Below are 22,315 nucleotides of genomic sequence, written 5' to 3'. Positions count from 1 at the left end.
ACTTTTGCATTATTTATATTTAATTTAAAAAAATATTATTACTTCCAAATCATTTACTTAATTATTGAGCAAGATAACAGAAAAGAAATAATCTCATTATAAAGAAAAGTTGAATTAACTGAACTTTATCGTGGAGTGATTTCTAATATTACTTTTTTATTATCTTGTTGTTTCAGTGATATATGGGCACTTGCCCATTTACTGTATCTATATGAAATAACCAAGCTGAAGGACCATCAATTTCATAAATAAATGTACAGCACAGTTCTCAAATACAATAAACAAAAAGGTAATACAGTTTTTAAATTTAGCAGTTACTATCATATACGACTTAAATCATCTTTATCTTTGTTGGTGCAATACATATAAGGAATACAAATGTACTTATACCTTCATAAAATAGGGATGATCATTAAACTGAATAATTGAAATTACTAATCCATGAGGTATTGTGTGAGACACTAATAAGTATATAAATAGAGATGAATTAATTGTACTTGACTTAATTATATTATTGGTTTCGTGTCCGTCTCATGGGTTTTAGGAGAATGAAAAGAATAACTTGTGGTGTATATGTTAGGTCACTCTATTGGTGTCGAAGATTGTAAATGGATAAGAAGGTAAATAGTAATTCGTTGCAATTCTTTAGACCACATATTACTTTGAAAATGAATAGGCAATCAAAGTAAGTATGCAACATATCGATAGGTGGCAGCCAAAATATTGGTACGCTCTCCAGGTGGAAGATTCAATACCGCGTATAGGTAGACCAAACAATACATCCATATGGGACAGCTGTGGACTTGAAAATATTAATTACTGCTTCTGGTTTTGATGGATCTTTGAATGAAGTCAAAAAGTTAAGAGATTTGGGAATGATGGCTATGATCATAAAAGGTCCAGTTGAGTCCAAAGTATGACGCTCAAATCAAACAGCGATTCTATTTTATTCACCACAGAGGTGCCTATGGTGTAACTGTGATACGGTCATTACATAACACTGCTTCGCTTTAATGCATTTTAATCCACTATTGGAGCCATCACTCAGTAACTTTACTTAGGACTAACTGAAGGTCTTCAGAGTCAGCGGGTTTAAAAATTTGCCTGAATGTGAATTGGGTAAAAAGATGGCAATAGTATTGAAAAGAGATTATTATATTAATAACAAAAATAAATAGCGACTTTAATCGGTACAATACTTATTTTCAGAACTCTATACATTTTTTCTATTATCCCTTTCAGATTTAATACAACATCTCAAGTCGTAATTTTTCATAAGGAATTGAGACGGCAGAGCCTCATATGAACGATAAAATGTACTTGTTCAGGTGAGTTTTTTTTTCTGTAATGTATTTGGATATAAGTACCACATTGGTTTTGTTCTTCTACATCATCACAATTTCTTTAAATGCATCTGTTTATATAACGTTGCCAGATGCAGTACGAAAAAGAGACACGGTATCAAAAAAGAATTTCTCATATTGAAAACTGGTTCAATGACTTTTGCATTATTTATATTTAATTTAAAAAAATATTATTACTTCCAAATCATTTACTTAATTATTCAGCAAGATCACAGAAAAGAAATAATTTCATTATAAAGAAAGGTTGAATTAACTGAACTTTATCGTGGAGTGATTTCTAATATTACTTTTTTATTATCTTGTTGTCTCAGTGATATATGGGCACTTGCCCATTTACTGTATCTATATGGAATAACCTAGCTGAAGGCCCAATTAAATAAATAAATTTACAACACAGTTCTCAAATACAATAAACAAAAAGGTAATACAGTTTTTAAATTTAGCAGTTACTATCATATACGACTTAAATCATCTTTATCTGAATAGGCAATCAAAGTAGGTATGCAACTTATCGATAGGTAGCAGCCAAAATATTGGTACGCTCTCCAGGTGGAAGATTCAATACCGCGTATAGGTAGACCAAACAATACATCCATATGGGACAGCTGTGGACTTGAAAATATTAATTACTGCTTCTGGTTTTGATGGATCTTTGAATGAAGTCAAAAAGTTAAGAGATTTGGGAATGATGGCTATGATCATAAAAGGTCCAGTTGAGTCCAAAGTATGACGCTCAAATCAAACAGCGATTCTATTTTATTCACCACAGAGGTGCCTATGGTGTAACTGTGATACGGTCATTACATAACACTGCTTCGCTTTAATGCATTTTAATCCACTATTGGAGCCATCACTCAGTAACTTTACTTAGGACTAACTGAAGGTCTTCAGAGTCAGCGGGTTTAAAAATTTGCCTGAATGTGAATTGGGTAAAAAGATGGCAATAGTATTGAAAAGAGATTATTATATTAATAACAAAAATAAATAGCAACCGGCGAAGGTGGGAGCCCTGTGACACTCCGAAGGAGGTATGAAATATGATGTCAAGTATTCTGTCCTTAAGAGTTCTATTGGACAGGTACGATCTTAGCCTTTTGTGCAGTTCACCGAATACTTACATGAGGAACCCTTTCAAAACATGGCANCCTTAAGGGGTGGGGGCCATCATCTAGGCCTTTATCCAATTATCTCTTTCTAAAACAGTTTCAGATTCATCCGAAATATTTATTTTGAAGTCGTCTAATGAGACTATAGGTAAATTTAAACCGCAGCCTATTGTTACTACATTAATATATGTATTAGTTCTCCTCTTGTTCGGTCACGATTTGTTGCGGTCCCTGATAATTCGAACCGTCCATCATCACATTCGTACTTACATACATGCATGCTGCATAATATATGTATGTATACATAGGTGTGCTGATTTTGTCGGCATGTACGGCACACATTTCCATTCTCTCGTTGTTGCTGCTGTTGCTGATGCATAATAACAAATGAGCAGCGCGAGCCCGAGGTGCTATTGTTTCGATTAAATGTGATGCATCTAGCCAGCTGTGCAAGAATGCCTTAATATGCATACAACAACCGGCGTATGCCTTCGCAGAAAGCGCCCATCGAGCCAGTGATATAACACTTTTTAAAGCGAAGAAATATTAAAGGCACAATTAAATCATACACGATAGACAGAATGAGAACAAAATACGAATAATAGTTATCTATTATCAAAATTATATTGTTTACCTAGAAACGAAAAACGTTCTAAATGATACATATTTTTTACGAAAACATAATCATCATTATACGGTTGTCAGTCTTAAGACTGGTTAGACACGTACCTCCATCTTTCCTATCCTGAGCTAATCTTGGTATTCCCTTAAAACTATAACAACCCATATCTTTAATTATTTGCGAACAGTAATCTAATCTAGATCTACCTCTACTCCTCCTAACTTCCGTTTCTGCCTCTAATATGTCTCTGACTAGACCTTCCTATCTGAGAAGGTGCCCTTAGATCCATAGAGTCCTCTGTTCTCTTACTCTTTCTAATGCCTCTTCATTTCTAACCTTCTCTATCCACGGTATCCTCATCATTCGCCTGTAACACCACATTTAGAACATTAATAATTTTGGACACAATGTTTCAAGGACTGATTTGTGAAAGAATCTGATCAATCAATAATTGCAAAACTTGTATTAAAGTTGCCAATATTGGAAGTTCCTGTGAAAGAGGTTATTTTATTGGTTGGTCCAGTAATGCAGGTATTCAATACGTAAAAGGGCACTTGTCTGGTAATGATTGTCTGCATTTCCTGCAGTTGGCGGTTCTGGTGCAAATAGAGACATAAGGTGTTGTACATATGTTTTTCCATGTTTTAGTTATTAATTATAAATCCTTGTGTATATTGTTTTTATCAATAATTACATCATCGGTTTAATTTTTTTGTCACTTTGGTCATTCGCCAACAATAATTCGTACCTTTTTATAATGAAATGAAAGATATGCAAGTATTTGACTAATAATAGGTTACGATAAAAATTATATTTACTTTAAACGTTTACTCACGTGTGTTTTTTGGATCTGTATTATTCCACCCACGATTTCAAACAATGGCAACAAATATATAATAATAAAACGAGACGTCGTACAGAAATAGATCTGACTTGAAATAACAGATATATGTAAATGAACAGACAGGTTACTTAAAAACAAATAAATTTTTGTATAAAAATGCTCTGAAAAGCCACAAATTCTCATTTGATTTGCAAAAAATACTTTCATGTATGTTTTAAAAGTAGAATGAATACGTACTTCGTCTATTTTTTAAAGTAGTCAATTTCACAACTTATGCAACAGATGTGTCTATTTCATGTTCTGGGGGCATGAATACCTATCCATCCCACCTAGAATTTTAGGGGTGCAGGTAGGGTCCCTAAGTGGGTAGTCACGCTACTTTCTGTGGGCCCCATGAGGTTGCTACTTGCTGCAAGGAAGGGGCACATAACGCCTTACTGCATTTGCCCATCATCAGGAATACCGCATGTGGTTCCCGCAGGGAAAAATTATTGCTATCCCATTAAAAATTTTTGGAAAAATGAACTTTATTATTAATGGAAAACATACAATATATACTTATATCACTTATTTGTAAAATCTGTTTGATTTTCACTAAGATTGTGTTATTTTGTAGTCTATAATACTTGAAATTGCAGTCGTTTTATTGTTGTTCGATATGATGCGTCTGGTTTCAGTTGTCCTATATTAACATTAGAAAGTACACTTGTTGGTTCGCTGCAAATGTAAAAGATTTCATTGAAACGACGATATAATTAGGCAAAGGGATTATTTTTCATTTTACCGAGAGTATTTTCAAACAGATTTACCTCATCGAGCCCCCATATGGTATATTTAATTTAAGGCTATTCATGTGATAGGTTTGCCCGTTAAGATCAATATGAAAAACCCGTAAGGCAATGCTCATTTTAGTATCACCACTTTCTTGGTGGGATTTTCATGAGGAATCTACGGGGAAATCCCTCTATCGGCATGCCCCTTATTAACCACATGAGGCTCGCAAGCTACATGGGGTAATCCCCTATAAATTCTAGTCGGGATAGTGTGGTTGATTATCGTAGACAAGTGTGTACACAATATGTATTTATATACGAGGGTGGATTGATAAGTTTCCGGCCTGACCAAGAAAAACAAGGTTTTTAAAAATTTTTTTTTTTTATTTCTCAACATAATCTCCTCCAAGGCTGATACATTTCTCATAGCGGTGTTCCAGTCTATTAATGCCATCTCTATAGACTGATTCGTCAAGCTCCTCAAAATAACCATTTACAGCTTCGATTACTTCTTCATTGTCCGCAAATCTCTTACCGCCAAGCCATTTTTTGAGATTAGGGAACAGAAAATAGTCACTCGGGGCTAGGTCTGGAGAGTAAGGAGGGTGCGGCATCAATTCAAACTTTAGATCGTTGATTTTAGCCGTCGCAACGATTGACGTGTGCGCTGGTGCGTTATCGTGATGAAACAAGATTTTTTTCTTCGCCAGATGAGGTCGTTTAATTTTCACCTCGTGGCTCAAACGTTGCAATAAGTCTGCGTAGTATTGACCAGTGATAGTATTACCCTTTGCAAGGTAATCAATGTATATAATACCTCTTGCATCCCAAAAAACAGTAGCCATAACCTTGTTCGCCGAAAAAATTGTTTTTGCCTTCTTTGGAGTTGGTTCCCCTGGTCCAATCCACTGTTTAGACTGTTCTTTGGTTTCAGGAGTGTAGTGGTGGACCCACGTTTCGTCAACGGTTACGAATCGACGCAAAAATTCGCTTGGATTACGCTTATACAATGACAAATTTGCGGTAGAAATGTTTTTTCGAATCAATTTTTGGTCGACTGTTAGCAAACGCGGCACCCATCTTGCACAGAGCTTTTCCATATGCAAATGTTGGTGCAAAATATGTTGCACACGTTCATATGACATCTTACAGGTCTCAGCTATCTCACGCACTTTCAATCTGCGGTCTCCCAGCACTATTTGATGAATTTTTTCGATCATATCTGGAGTTGTGACCTCAACGGGGCGTCCTGAGCGAGGCCCATCAGAGGTGCTCACACGACCCTTTTTAAACTCGGAAACCCACTGCTTAACGGTTGAATATGACGGGGAGGATGTCCCCAGTGTTGAGTCCATCTCTTTTTTAATTTCCTTCGGCGTTAACCCCTTCAAATAAAAGTATTTGATGACAGCACGATTTTCCTGCTTTTCCATTTTTACGAAAACCACAGAGGCGTCTTGTTCAGCGTGCTGTCAAACCTACACTAGCAAGGAGATCGGGCTGAAACTATAGCTACAAACTATCCAAGGATGGTACTATAGAATGTCACCTCAAGGTAGGCCTAGTGGCGTCATCTCTTGGTTAGGCCGGAAACTTATCAATCCACCCTCGTATGTGTCGTTATCTGGGTCTATTTTATGGGATGTAATAATCTGTAAATGAAGGAATGGCAAGACACTAGGTATAGATGGGGTGAAAAAACATGCAGGACAGAAAGTTAAAGATCGAGGAATATTCGGGATGAATATAAACGAAATAAAATTGTGACCATACCAAAAAAGAGAAGAGCGAGAATTTTTAAGAAATTTGCTTTTTTTTTCATGCATCAAGTCTTTACTATAGAAGCGTACACAGAAAAATTAATAAAGGGCGGAAGAAATTGTAGGGGATGACCAATTTGAGTTTAAAAAAAACCGGAATGTGCTAAGGGATAAAACGATAGAAAAAAAAGAAGCAAATATCTACATAGGATTCGTAGATCTACAAAAAGGTTTTGACAATATTAAATGGAAGAAGTTGCTCAAAATAGTTAAGTATATATAGGTGAGATATGGGGACAGAAGAGTAATATATCGTTTGTATAAAGAGCAACAGGTGGTTATAGAATTTAAATAACATTATAAAGAATTAAATAAATATTAGGAAGGAAGTTGATACTGCTACTTTTTAATCTGCTTATCGAAGATGCGATTAATATTATTACCTGTAGAAAGGACATTCTTCCAATTGTAATAGATGAGCAAGCGTAGATTTGCGGATGGTATTAGCAGTATTAGGATCTAGAAAGAAATAGTTAGGAGAGATAGAAACAACCGCTTGTAATAATTATCCTCAATGTACAACATTTTTGTATTGTCAAATTATTTATCCCTTATCGTTATTCTGATTTAAACATCCTATAGGAGAGATATGTTGCTGGACTCTTTTTTATGCATGAAGGGCCAGTTAGAGGCACATTAGAAGTAGAAATAGGAGTTCAGAGGGGCATAGATGGGCTTAGATTGGACTACTGTCGCAATTAGTTAGAGAAGTCGATTACTTTACTTTCCGAGATATGCGAAAATTGGCTCCAGTCAATCTTCGAGAAAAAGACATAAAGTATAAAAATACGAAACACTAGCGCCGCTGTTTATTACTTTTATTACATCTCATAATCGTATTAAATTGTTGAGTAGTAGTATGGTTTTTAAGATTTAAGCGCGTTTTGACAGTACACATGTAGAGAATGCTCTGATTAAAATAACTGTTTAATAATGAAAAAGAAAATCATTAATAAAATCTAGTTCTGACGTCGTTTTCCATGCCACACTAACAGAACTCGAACCTCAAATTTCTGCATCGCTCTCTTGAACAACCTAACCTATGACTTCTTTCAACTCTTATAGATTTAAAGATTTATCGACCTAGAGTTTGGCGTTTAGATTTCCTTACAAAGAAAAACACATGCAGTGAAGTCTGATTAACGAGGAGTACGCGACGCATCACCGAAACAAGTGATTATGTTTCAGGAGAAAATGTAACGCACAACTTCCATTGAGGCTTTGGCTGTACTTATGTGGTGTAACAGCATCCCACTGGAATTACACATTTATAGTGTTAATTTTTTGACGTCTTAAGTCTAGGATCAAAAAGTTTTCCAACACGGAAACATACGAGGGTGGATTGATAAGTTTCCGGCCTGACCAAGAAAAACAAGGTTTTTAAAAATTTTTTTTTTTTATTTCTCAACATAATCTCCTCCAAGGCTGATACATTTCTCATAGCGGTGTTCCAGTCTATTAATGCCATCTCTATAGACTGATTCGTCAAGCTCCTCAAAATAACCATTTACAGCTTCGATTACTTCTTCATTGTCCGCAAATCTCTTACCGCCAAGCCATTTTTTGAGATTAGGGAACAGAAAATAGTCACTCGGGGCTAGGTCTGGAGAGTAAGGAGGGTGCGGCATCAATTCAAACTTTAGATCGTTGATTTTAGCCGTCGCAACGATTGACGTGTGCGCTGGTGCGTTATCGTGATGAAACAAGATTTTTTTCTTCGCCAGATGAGGTCGTTTAATTTTCACCTCGTGGCTCAAACGTTGCAATAAGTCTGCGTAGTATTGACCAGTGATAGTATTACCCTTTGCAAGGTAATCAATGTATATAATACCTCTTGCATCCCAAAAAACAGTAGCCATAACCTTGTTCGCCGAAAAAATTGTTTTTGCCTTCTTTGGAGTTGGTTCCCCTGGTCCAATCCACTGTTTAGACTGTTCTTTGGTTTCAGGAGTGTAGTGGTGGACCCACGTTTCGTCAACGGTTACGAATCGACGCAAAAATTCGCTTGGATTACGCTTATACAATGACAAATTTGCGGTAGAAATGTTTTTTCGAATCAATTTTTGGTCGACTGTTAGCAAACGCGGCACCCATCTTGCACAGAGCTTTTCCATATGCAAATGTTGGTGCAAAATATGTTGCACACGTTCATATGACATCTTACAGGTCTCAGCTATCTCACGCACTTTCAATCTGCGGTCTCCCAGCACTATTTGATGAATTTTTTCGATCATATCTGGAGTTGTGACCTCAACGGGGCGTCCTGAGCGAGGCCCATCAGAGGTGCTCACACGACCCTTTTTAAACTCGGAAACCCACTGCTTAACGGTTGAATATGACGGGGAGGATGTCCCCAGTGTTGAGTCCATCTCTTTTTTAATTTCCTTCGGCGTTAACCCCTTCAAATAAAAGTATTTGATGACAGCACGATTTTCCTGCTTTTCCATTTTTACGAAAACCACAGAGGCGTCTTGTTCAGCGTGCTGTCAAACCTACACTAGCAAGGAGATCGGGCTGAAACTATAGCTACAAGCTATCCAAGGATGGTACTATAGAATGTCACCTCAAGGTAGGCCTAGTGGCGTCATCTCTTGGTTAGGCCGGAAACTTATCAATCCACCCTCGTATTACAGATTACAGTTGCTCCTCTTCGAAAAAAACAAAGTCCGATCATTCCTAGACGACTTACATCGCCCCGAACGGTGAATTTCTTTCTGACTGCGAAGTGAGCATTGATGTTGGTGTTATCCGCCGCCCAATATCGTCAATTTTGTTTATTAAAAAGAAAATGATTTTATTATGATGATATAAAATTTTTGTTAGTTAAAAAGCATCTAACGTATTCCTAAATGGCGTTACTACAGTGGAAGTCTTGTATATGTATATATAGATTTCATACAAAGTTTTCTTAAATAGCATCGTAGTGTTAATTAAAATTAAATTGAATTTGTAAATCTAATTAAAAGTTAAATCGAAAGATTTTCCGTTTTCCATTTAAGTTGGTATTGTTAATAGAAGGGTTACTGAAGGGATACAAATCGTGATTGAAAGCAAGTATATACAATTTCCATTTATACTATCCTTGAAATGAAATGTCTCAAAAGTAAATATTGATTTCGATAAGTGCTGTTCCTTTGTTCATTTAAACCACGAAGTGTTCTTGGTTGGTTTTAATTGAGGATCACACGTCTGCGTCAGTTTGTCACACAAAAAATCATAAATCAACAAACGACCGAATGTAAATAAATTTGCAATAAATAAGGACTCCGATTGGTGTAGATAAACTCAATTGCAACTTAAGTGTTAGTTTTTTTATTTTACTAATTAACAACAATCCGCTTCACTGGGCTTGCATTGTTACTTATTTTAAACGGGTGTGTTTGCTGTGATATCACAAGCAGTATTTTCTCAAAATGTTGGTTTTAACGGAGCGAGTGAAACTCAACATAAAACACTATATACAGAATAAAATAATTCGAAGTGGTCTGTATTCTGTCGAAACTGTCAGACGCGGATCGCGATTTCGATCTTTTTGGATCTCATCAGCGCGGCGCAGGCAGTTCCGACAGAACACAGACCAACTTTTACCTGCTGTCTTAAAAGTGCGTTTTAGAAAATACTACAAATGGCGCGGTAAACGCCATCTGTAGCACGATGCTACATTTTAGGTTTACGTATGCTCCAACAAGGTCCACTCGTGTGGATATCTATAGTACTTCCTGAAAACAAATCCCAGCGTAGCCAACCTCAACGTGATATGCACGTTAGCTTAATCGAATAAAATAATTCGAAGTTGGTCTGTGTTCTGTCGGAGCTGCCTGCCACGCGCTGATGAGATCCAAAAAGATCGAAATCGCGATCCGCGTCTGGCAGTTTCGACAGAATACAGACCACTTCGAATTATTTTATTCGATTAAGCTAACGTGCATATCGCGTTGAGGTTGACTACGCCGGGATTCGTTTCAGCAAGTAGATATACATTTATTTAAAATGGACAGTGACTTTATTTAGAAATGAATTATTAACTAATAAATAACGGATTACAACTACAGACACAACGAAGAAAATATGAATTAAAAACGGAAGTTAACAAGAAGAAGGACAAAACGTAACTAACTAACTAAATCATGTGACAAAATCAAAAATTGTTCTGGTGCCACCACCAATACCTGGTATGCAACAAAAGAATACGAACCAGAAGCCAATAAGGGGAAAACCCCAATAAGGTATGACTCTGCCTGGAGATTTGCAATTCCTATAACCTGCATACAATTGAAAAGCGTCGATAATAAAATTAACAAAGGCGGTTGTCCTCGAAGACCTTCGTAAAACCTGACCATTGGCCCAAATCGGCCTATTTATTGTTTGCAAAAGAAGATTCAACAGAGATTTGACTACTCTGCATGCATTTGAAACTATAGAAATTTCCAATATAATAAAATGAAATAGGTTGAATAATGATAATCAAATCTATCTCTTATGACTAAAATTAAACTGAAACAGGGTGTTTCGTGGTCGAATCTCAAACCCAAACGCAAATGAAGCTGGAGAAATCTCGACTGATAAGATTTCAAACATTTTTTAAGATACTTTGGTCGAATTATATAAAAATTCCCTAATTGAGTGTCACAATGCAGTGTCAGATGTCATCGCTAATTACTCATGCATAAGAGTTCTCGAATATTCTAGAATGTTCTCAGTTCTTCCGGTCCATTCTAGTAAATTACAGCTGGACAAACCTAGAGAGATTTGAGAATGTTTTAGCTGAGAACCACTTTAGAAACAATGGAGAACATTCCAGTACAATCTTACTTGTTCTAAACAGGTGTTTCGTGGCCTGCGGTCGACTCACAGACTCATGTCCCACCAAAGAGGAGAGGTATCGAAATATCGGATCTTAAAGGGTATTTAATTTTTTTATATAGAGTACGGATCGAAATATACGAGAATGCTCTAATTTAGTATCAAAATTGACTATATTTCTACAGCTAAAAACTGTATGCTCATTTTCCTTCGGCTAACCTCTCGATCCAATGAATTCTCTCTTAAATTCCTTTTTTTCAAAGAAAAACTTCAAACTTTTGGGTGTTTCATTCCCACCAGTCGGTAATGCTGGTGGGCGGGCAGTCCCTCCGGACTATGCCGGAAGGTAGGGCGGAAGGCCCTCTTCAGCCTGCTTGAAGGAATCGTGGGAATGGGTGGGTGGTGGTTCGGGTGAGAAAGATGAAACGGACGAAATGAAGACAGAAGAGAGTGAAAGATTATCTGTGGAATATTACTACCTCAGCATTTGCCTAAGTGAACCAAGGAAACACAGAAAAACTTGGACCAAGGCAGACGGACCAAGGCGTCCTCCCGAATGCTAAGCAAAGGTCTAGACCTCTAGACCATGCCGCTCGGTCCTTTTTCTCATCGCCGAATACCCATACCTTCTTTGCACAATTTTTGCGGTCTTCCTCTCTTACTTCATGCAATATTCTCATATTTATTTTTCGTTTGGAATATTAAAAAATGTCCAAACCATTTAGGACATTTGTGTTATATTCTATCCACTATTGTTTCATCAGTCTTTTGATTTCTTCGTGTGGTATTAATTCTAATTTAGATAATCGGGCACTGTCAAGATATAGACTTCACTAAAGCCTAACGCGCACTAGTGACTTTTGTCACGGTGACTGTTCCGTTACTCTGGTCAAGTCTATTGTTCATGATTGAAGTGCGCGCATTTGGATACGCGAAAGTTAGATTACACCCCGCCTCACATGTTGATCATAAATATTTCTGACGTAATCACCAAAAATAAGCAATACAAAGACCCCTAACAAAGGCGTTAACATCAAATTGCAATTAAAACACGTCTTTACATGAAGATGATGTAATAAAAATGCAATTGTTGATCATTGCATCGTTATAAAACTTTCCATTTACTAATCTTAGACTTTACAGTGGATGAATCCAAAGGTATTTACTATTGTAATTTTCTTATTCCTAAAGACAAGTGCACAGATAACTGAAATTTTGAGATCCATCTTGCAGAATGACGAAACATTCTGACTATCGCTCTATGTGCGCACATATAAGAACTCTTTCAACAATAATATGTTTATTGTCACCGTGACAAAAGTCACTAGTGCCTGCTAGACTTATGATTTGATCCAGGCCTCTTTTAGTTTTGGTAGAATTGTTTTTATGGCATCACAAGCTGTTCATGCAGATTTTAATTTTTCTGCTCTGTAATATTCTATTAATTTATCTCCGTGTCTCCCAATCGGTCTTGTCGATTACAGCCCTTACGTATTAAAGCTGTCCACTTGTTTAGGTTATTTGTACATCGTCGTCGATCATAATCTCAAAAAAATATCTTATTAGTTAATGAACATAAAAAATAAATCGAACAAAGCACAATTTATACAGCCGTATGGGTATACTTTTATATTTAACTTCCTGTCAGCAAACATAATACATATTCTGTAAGAAAAACATGAGACAGACCACCCCATAAAGTTTAAATTTGGATTTTGTAGTTTGAAGAAAACACGTCTCTGTGATGTAATTTTTGAAGCAGGCACCAGGTTTTTATTTACCTTAGTTGCATTAAAATGTAAATGAAATGTGTGAAAGCGCCAGTTGTAACATGCAAGTAAGCAATAAAAAAACCTAGTTACGTCTGCTTTATATAAATTTAAAGATACTAAAATTTTCTCTTAGAAAATCTAAATTTCTTATGAAATTGAATAGCAAATTAACTTAAAATTTTAAATAATTAGAAGAGGAGGTGATAAAACGGCGCTGTAATTTGATCCTTTATTTCGTAATTAATTAGTGAATTAACTTTATTAGTTTTCACTGTCTGTTCAGAAGATAAAGTCGTAAAACAAAATTACGGTACATCCAAAAATATAGACCGCTTCCTTTTTATAATTTTAATTACGACGTCCATATGTTGTAGAGGAAAAACACTGTGGCAAAACGAGTTTTTGATTGACTTCTCTAACTAGGTTCCAGTATAGAAGCTATAGAGATGGATATTTATTTAGACACCTTATAGTCGGTATTTTTCAGACATAACAAGTAGCTAATATTTTATACAGCGTGTCTAGCCAGGCGAAAGGAAGTAAATAGTAGATCCCTAAATCCATCCGAATCATATTCACGTGAAATCGAAAATGGCGACATTCAACTGCAAGCAGTGGCGAGCTACGAACCATGCCTCAGTAAAACTAACGAAATGTTTGATATTGTTCAGGTTAAAAAGAACTCGTATCAATATTAATGTTATCTGGCGTATGTACACTATGTCTGATCAGTATTCTGGAATGTTTGATGGGTAACATTCGTCATACTACCACAACTTAGGGGATGTAAAATGTGTTCCCCAATAAACTAGCCGTTAATGATTGAGCAGAATTACCGCGTTATACATACCTATTCGTGACCTTCGCAAACTGCTGATACGTAGACAAGTCAATTGTACGTAATAATTAGTAATAATCTACACTCGTTAACGTTCGATTGACAAAGTATCATTGCCGTAGTAGTTGGGGTTTTCGGTAAGGTTACTGTCCTTATATTTATGTGTGTACTATTCTTTTTCATGCACCTTCTTTTCGCTTAACTTTTTCCGGAGTTTTGGCCAAACATGGTGTATATTTATTTACATATAAATGGGCGATTGATTTAAGTGTTAACGGACTAGGGTTTTGTAAAATACAGGGTGAAATAGTAATAAGTATAGGAGAAGATAGGCTACTATAAAACAAGAAAATTATGTAAATGTTTGAATGCCCAAAAATTCATCACTTTCGAGAAAAACGTAGTTAAAGGTACAGACAAATTTATTTTCGATCCTGGTAAAGAAATACGACTACGCAACGTCGCGTTCAATCAGCTGGTAATTATTTCTTTTGTACTTTCTTCCTCATGTATTGTTTGCTATTAGTTAGATTAGATTAACTGTGATTCAAGGTGTTTATGTTACAAGGTTTAAACTTTGTATTTAGTCTATCGATGTGCAGTTCAATAAACTAATTCAGCGATACATTATCAGACATTGGAATAGGTCAGTATGTCACTGGAGAACAGTAGTTATAACAATGGTGTGACATGATAATTATTTACGGGTTTGAGTCATATTTTCCAGTGGAATGACAGGACTACTGACGAATCACAAAAAAATATAACGCGCCTGGCTATGGTGGTGTGTAAATTGGCCTTAATAAAATTACAGTTATCGAGATGATAATCACTGGTATTACGTAATCTAAATTGTTTTCTTTCTTTCGTGTTTTTAATAAATGTTCAAGTGTAATTGTGTAATTTATATAGTGCTGCATGTTATTAGCGATGAAGAAATGTACCTATTTAATTCATTTTTATCGTAATAAGTAGTCCAAACATTATATATAGTAGTAAATTGTTTGTTTATCTTAGATGTTCGATAACTGTCACTGTTTACATTCTCCATTGATACAGCTGCAAAGTTTTCATCTTAATTCGCTATTCGTGCACTGTTATGTTGCCAAATCATGCTCAGGATCGGCTTATAAACTGCTGCTTTTTATTAAAAATTGTTTTTGCCCTTAGTTAAGCGTAGTTACGCTGTTGTACTCACCATGCGATTCCATTTACTTCACACCCTCCATAAAGCTCGGTATTTATTTCTGTTACACCCTGTTTGATGATATTATAATGATATTATCAATTTCCCAGTTAACCTTGGAGAAATGTACGGAAGAGGTGCAAATCCGATCGATTTATTAACAACTCAGTTTTGAAATTGAAAACGGTTTAAAAGATATTATCACATTAAAAATGGATAAAAAAGGGTTGTAATCATATACGTATATAAAATGGGTGCAACTAACGAATGGCGGTTGATGGGACATTTTGGAATTAGTTGATGATTAAAACGATCAGAATTTTAATTAAAAATCAGTAATTTGGATGTCTTAATGGATGGAACTAAACAATATTAATTTGAAATCATTTTTTTTATTTTTTATTTACCCACTACAAACTACCTCAAATTAATGAGAAAAAAATTGTTGCTGTTGTCACACACCCCGGCGGGGGTAAATAAAAAATCGAAAAAATTATTTCAAATTAATATTGCATATTAATCCACTATTAAGTAACTAACAATGTCATAGGATTTCATATATGGAACTAAACAATTCTAATAAAGTGAGCTGGTTTAAATATCTATTTCAGCATTTACCCTGACTACCACATTGTGGCCTAAATCGTATGTGTAGTAGTGATATCAACAGAGGTACCTGACGTCGAAATTAAGATGGATTTATCTAGTTTTGTAATAAGTATGGTTAAAAACATATCAAACTAAATTGTACATGATGAAGAGAAGAAAATTCTAATAAATTCAAGGTATCAACTTTTGAGTACATACGAGGGAATTAATATTTCTTTTCTGATTCTTCAGAAACAGATATACCTCAAAACATTTTTAATTAATAATGACAATAAAGTTCTGTAATTCCTCTGACACCTTACTTGCAACAATTAAAACATTTGTTAATACCGCTTTGAAACTAAATCCATTTGATTTTTCTTTCTTTTTTTAACTTTAGTTTGGGTAGGTATTATTAAGCGTGTGATTTGTACCCTTTACCATTAAAGATAATTCTAAACTAATCTTCTTAACAGTTAAGTAGATTAGTTTAGAATTATCTTAAGTCTTAACTAAATTACCTACTTTAACGTATGTGCTTAGTTTGAATAACTCCCATCAGTTAAACAGATTGACTTTTATAGCGGTTTTCGTTGCACACTGCATTCCAATAGCAGGTTTCTAATACTTGTGTCAATTTGCACAGAAATTTGTGTGTACTACATTTAACAAATTGCAACAATTTGGAAGACCTTAACTAAACAGACTGACTTTTATAGCAGTTTTTGTTGCACACTGCATTCCAATAGTAGGTTTCTAGTACTTGTGTCAATTTACATAGAAATTTGTGTGCACTACATTCAATAAATTGCAACAATTTGGAAGAACTGAATGGCATCTATTTTTGTTTAACCTACATACATGCACAGGTACAAACATCATCGGTATTTGAACGTACCAATACAATCATACTATTAAAATGTGACTCACCTGTGGAGTCCAGGTCAGGTGTGCTGTGGACGCTCTAGTTTGACTCTTCGACCTCGACCTAAAGATTTTCTTGGCGACCAGTCGACTGCCATGGTGCACAACGCTCGAAGACGATTTCGACTTCTGCATGGCTGCTGTATTGTTAGCTGCGGAAGATGATAACGATTTATCGTTAGACTTTCCATAAATTAGATTTGATAAATTAGTTAAGAAGCCGGAATGTGTCGATTCCGAGTTACCGATGTCTATACTGTTCCGCGAACTTGTAAAGCAACTATCTGGGTCAGAAAACGTATCCGGTTCCGGTTCGTCAAATTCTAAATCGCGGTACGTCATGATCCAATCTTCGTTCGTTTGACAGCCCTTATTTAACCCATCGTCATCACCCGGTTTAGTAATTTCACCTTTCGCTTTTATGTTTCTCAGATTGCGATCGTAGTTTATCCGCTTAAACCGATCATTTTTATCCGCATCGACACTTTTTTTACGTGCCATCCGCAAATATCGCTTGATAGTATCGCTAACCGATTGCGAAACATCATCGTTATCAACACTGCTCCTTCTTCTAGCCGCCGGCGGCTTATATTCCTTCATTTCTTTTTTTTCTTGTTCTTCTCTTTCTGCTAATTCTCTTTTGTACTCTTGTTCGATTTGAAATAGTTGTTCATCGGACAACTTTTCAGTTTGAGCTCTTGAATTTCTGTAACTTATTTTCGGCTCCTCGAAAGTTACTTCACGTCCTCTAGGCGAAGTCGGAAGTGACGATGGCGGTGACTTCCAAGATGACTTCCAAGGATACCATTTGTTCACGTGAGGCTTGGTTCCGGTGTAGAAACCAGTGCGATTACTTCTAAACCCTTTGGCTTGACGCAGTTCGAAGTAAAGCTTTTCAAGAGCTTTTCTGTCGGTAAGAAAATCAGATATGACTTTATCCCGTTTCGGAGATTGACTGAAGTACCTACTTAATGTTTCTGTCAATGATTTGGTAATATGATCTCCTTCAAAATGTACACCTTCCCTTCTGGTAGTGGTTATGTAGGGTTGGGATATGCTCTTACTCACTGTGCCTAAGTGAGTCTGCAGTTTTTCCATCAATTGCTGATAATCTAAACTAGTGAGCGAACTAGACGTGTTTTGCCCGATATGAGATTGTCCAGACACGTAAAGGTATTTCTCTAGCATTTCAATAAGTTGTTGCTCTAAAGGTTCGTCAGAAAGTTCCCAAGCGCTTTTCGATTTTGTCAGTTGCTGATTCAGTTTATACATATCAGTTCTTCCGCCGGATGTGGCGAAAAGTGGAAGATCTTTGGGTCTTTCGACGGATCTACCGAAGTCATCCGTCGAAATAGATTTTCTATAGCCTCCTTTGAGTCTATCCTTTCTCTTTCTGTATGATTTTCTACTAAAGGCACCTGGATATGAATTTTTTCTCCAGAGCAAGAATCCCGGTTCTCGTCGACATAATTCTTGGAAATGAGCTTCTATTTTTGGTATATCTTCTACTCGATTATGTGATCCATCAGGTATGAGCTTTCTTCCAGCGTCTGCCATGTACCTCCACGTTTTCCGAGTTAGCAGCCATCGTTCTTTCTTTTTAGGTTTTTTCTCTTTCACTGACTTGAGCATGGCTGCACTTATGGAATCGTCTGGACTGTCCAGCGAAGAATTCCTCGAAAGGTGGCTCTTTCTCCGAGATCTCGAGGAAGACTGCTCGGCCATGCTTTCAATTTCTATTTTTACAAAAATCAACTGGTTAAGCCAACTATGCTGCGACTGGCATTTCAGTATTACTATTTCGTTGAGATTGTAACTGTGTCACCTGTTTCTTAATTATTTTAGCCCCGTATCAGAATTGGACGTAGGCCAAGTGCAAGCACTCTGCTGTTCTATATAACATCTTTTTTTGAAAAGACGCGAGATACGTGCATCACTTGTTGTGACCACAGTCAGCGTTTCTATTTTGAATGAATTACCGAAAACTTCTCCAGCAACACAAATAGAGGAAATATTTCTCGTCGTATTACCCATAAACTGTAATAGTTATAATAATTAACACTCTTAATTGCCTGCCATCCAGATTCGAGTACTTCTAGCCAATAAATACCGAGCAATTGTTTGAATCATTCAATTGTTGTTGGATAATAAAACGTTGCTAAGATTGGGTGGTTAGAAAACAAACATTCAAAATATTTTTGGATGCTTGTTTGCCCTGCTGTTTTGTTACTCTCGGCGACTTTCAAACTGCATGAAACCAAGCGATTTCGTATCAGAAATAGCACGTTTATTAATGGTGCACGTTATCCAAAAATATACTTTAGTTTTTTATTGAAAATTATTTGTTTGAGCAGTTAATGAGTGTTCTTCTTTCGATTAAAATTAAATGAAAACAATAAGATGTGCATTTCGATGGATCAACAGCGTAGGTGTGTGTAATACGGTTTACCTGACCAGTTTAACCATTTGGATCGCACTCTTTCTTTAAACCTGTCGATTCAACACAATAAACCTGCAGATCGTACATTGTCTATTTGTTTCTTGTTGATTATACTTATTATTGGATTCAGTTTTTTAAAACTTCTTGAGAAATATATAAATATCGTTCTACTACTCAAGATTCGTTGAAGTGGTGAAGTATTCTCGATTGATATCAAGAGCAATATTTTGCCAGTTTGCTCTTGACTGTTATGCTTTGAAAATTTTCGATGTGTTAATGTGAAAACACAATTTTGGCCACCCTTGAAAAATAGAATTTTTACTGCCGCTGAGATATTTTAGGATAATTCTGTTTCACCCAGTTTTTCATTTGATTGTGGTCAATTCTTCAGTCTTCATATATTTTTCGTCATATGTTAATTTGTGCACTTATTTGGTGTTTGTCATCTTCCTAGCACTTTATTCATAATTAAAAGACGTCACTGCACCAGAAAAAGTTCTGTTGCTGTTAATAAACTTTTACCATATCATGCCTTCATTTATTTGACTGCATATATCAGATGCTGTTCGGTACAACGGTGGTAGTCAATGGTACCGGTTGACTGTCATCGGATGGTACTCTATGTTTTACTCTATTGATCGATGGTGAGTGGTAAATCGGTTCCGAGTGGCATTCGATCGCGTATTAGTTACTCGTCAAAACCCGCTAATTGTCTACTAGATCGGATGTGTTTCACACGACGACAACGTCACGGACGGACGCAAAGGGTCGGACGGACGCGTCGAACAACACGTTCTGTTAAAAAGCAAGCAATGGCAAGCGATGTAGCGTCCACTTTACTGACCACACGACGATACTGATGCCAGTTGGTAGTAGTACGACGACAGAAGCAACGAGCTGGCGGCGTCGAACAAAAATATCCATTTTGGCAAGAGACATTCCCCAGACTTGCCTCCTGCAGTTTACCGGATTATTTAGATAAATAAAAAATTACTACTTGAACGCCACAGTAGGTATTCCTCGAATTTTAAAAATGATATTCACCCATCGCTCGCTGTATTATTGCGTGTATCAAGTCTAAGGCGGTACTGTGACAAAATCTTCCGTTATATATGAATATGTCATATATTGCGGAAATCAAACGCATATCATAGTTTAACGATTAGACATATGGCAAAAGTGTGTATGCAAACATGTTTATTATTCCGTTAAACATTTGAGTACATACATATCTTCTAAGCTGTGCGTATCGGAGCAGTAGGAATATTTTTATTTTTGAACTGGATATAACATGCAACGTGGAAGGTATGACATGTTTACCTCAACCAACGGCTGGTTCATTTCGATATTAAAATTCTTGTTTATTCCACTACAAAAAATGTTTTTAATGAAAGTCTGTAACCGTTCACTTTATGCACATTGTTTCTACCAACGCCAACGTACTCTCTAAAAATGGATCAGTGGATTTTCATTAGTTTTCAGTGAATTTTTATTAATTGATAGTTATCTGTGAGAGTTATATCAATTAGTGAACGTTAACTGAAGTAATCAGTAAATTTCAAATACAAATTGAATCAGTGAAACCTATAAAAAGTTATCGTAAGTTCGTCCGTCCTAACACTGGTTCAACATGCACCTTTACTTTTTCATATCATGAGTTAATCGTCTCATCTTCCTTAAAACTAGAACATCTCATATCTTTAAGTATTTGTGAACTGTAATCTAATATAGGTTTACCTCTACTCTTTTTAACTCCTGTTTCTGCTTTTAATATGTTTCGAACTAGCCCTTCATACCTGAGGAGGTATCTTTCCAACCTATCTCGCCTATTTCTTATCGGCTTCTATACTGATCTCTGTTCTCCTATTCTTTTTAATACCTCCTCATTCCTAACCTTCTCTATCCACAGTATCCTCTTTATTCGCTTGTAACGTCATGTTTCAAACTCTTCTAACCTTTTCTTTTCCGCAGCGGCCACCGTTCATGCTACCCACCCATACAACACTTCCAACAATCTTTTTCAAATTTCTAAATTAACCATTCGCGAGGAACACAGACTAGACAAAAAGTAAATAAATTTAAATTCAGAATTACAACAAACAGCATAATGAACGCCATCTTTGAAGTAGGTATTATTACATTTTGTGGACTTTAGCAAAGATTAGACAAGGTCCATAAGGATATCGATTTGTCTAATTGAACCGTTCGTAACCAAAGAGAAATGGAAACTGCCATCCACTTTTAACAGTTTCGACCATGAACTTTCTGTTTTGTTTGGTTACGTGTCTATTACGTAGAGGTAACTATACCGTGGATTCAGTTGGACAAGTCGATATCCTTATGGACCAATTCAAATATTTTTAAATGCTACAGGATGTAGCACTATTCTAAAGATGGCGTTCACTACGATATTTATAATTATCATCAAACGCTAACTAAAGACAATAGAGCTGGTGCACTAAGATCGAAATCGTGATTCACATCTAACAATTTTTAATATTACTATAAAATGCCTTCTTGCCTATAAATAGGATCACGATGAAAACCAATACAGCATTCAATCACAAAGGCATTTGACTCGTTTAAAAAAGTTTTACTGATAAAACAGTGAATTACCTAAGTAGCTGATTATATTAGGACAAAACAACTGATGAATCCGTTAATAATACTAATTTCACAGTGAAATACGTTGATTACCACTTTCATAGTTAAGTATCACTTGTTTATTATGATTATTAACCTTTTATTTCAACGGGAATTTAAGTCAATTTTTCACTCTTTTACTTTTAGGGAGTACCCTATTTGGAACATTATTTGAGGAGACCTTTTTTTTTTGCAAACGACAGTGTTTTCATAACAGATGCACCGGGTAGTAATTTTGCCGGATGACCGCGTACACGGCATTAGCTGCGCTAGGTACTGGATACCCGACGAATAGAGACATAAGATTTTCTCTTTATTTCAACTGATACTTCTGAATTTACACATCCTGAAACCCCATGACTCATCAAAGCAAGACATACTTTGAGTCTGCAAAATGCATTATTGCGCACTGGTTAATAATATGCATGGGTTTTCCTGGAGCTTCTTCCTCATAAATACACAAAAAAGAAATTCAAACGTAACACAAATGAAAGAATTTTCTTTTCCCAATACTTTTTATTCAATACCTACTTCTTTCGGATAATTATCTAAAAGCTTTATGTGATAGTCCACTCATTATGTATTATAAGAT

The 22,315-nt window shown here is 36.0% G+C and overlaps 1 protein-coding gene across 3 annotated transcripts in view; it reads right to left on the bottom strand.

The window, feature by feature from the left end:
- LOC108739746 (rho GTPase-activating protein 6) overlaps positions 1-22,315 on the bottom strand; it is a 196,062-nt gene that overhangs the window by 136,463 nt on the left and 37,284 nt on the right. The window contains exon 2 of one of the 3 annotated variants that reach the window (XM_025980197.1): positions 16,647-16,792. In XM_025980197.1, coding sequence (XP_025835982.1) covers positions 16,647-16,792 — 146 coding nt within the window. Of the gene's footprint in view, positions 1-16,646; positions 19,951-22,315 lie in introns of those variants that run through there. The other 2 variants (XM_025980196.1, XM_025980195.1) reach the window with 2 other exon arrangements.

This window comes from Agrilus planipennis, unplaced genomic scaffold, assembly GCF_000699045.2.
Source record: "Agrilus planipennis isolate EAB-ADULT unplaced genomic scaffold, Apla_2.0 scaffold252, whole genome shotgun sequence".
In the NCBI taxonomy this organism is placed as follows: domain Eukaryota; kingdom Metazoa; phylum Arthropoda; class Insecta; order Coleoptera; family Buprestidae; genus Agrilus; species Agrilus planipennis.
Note: the sequence above shows the minus strand (reverse complement) of the source record. Positions and strands in the feature narration are given on the sequence as shown.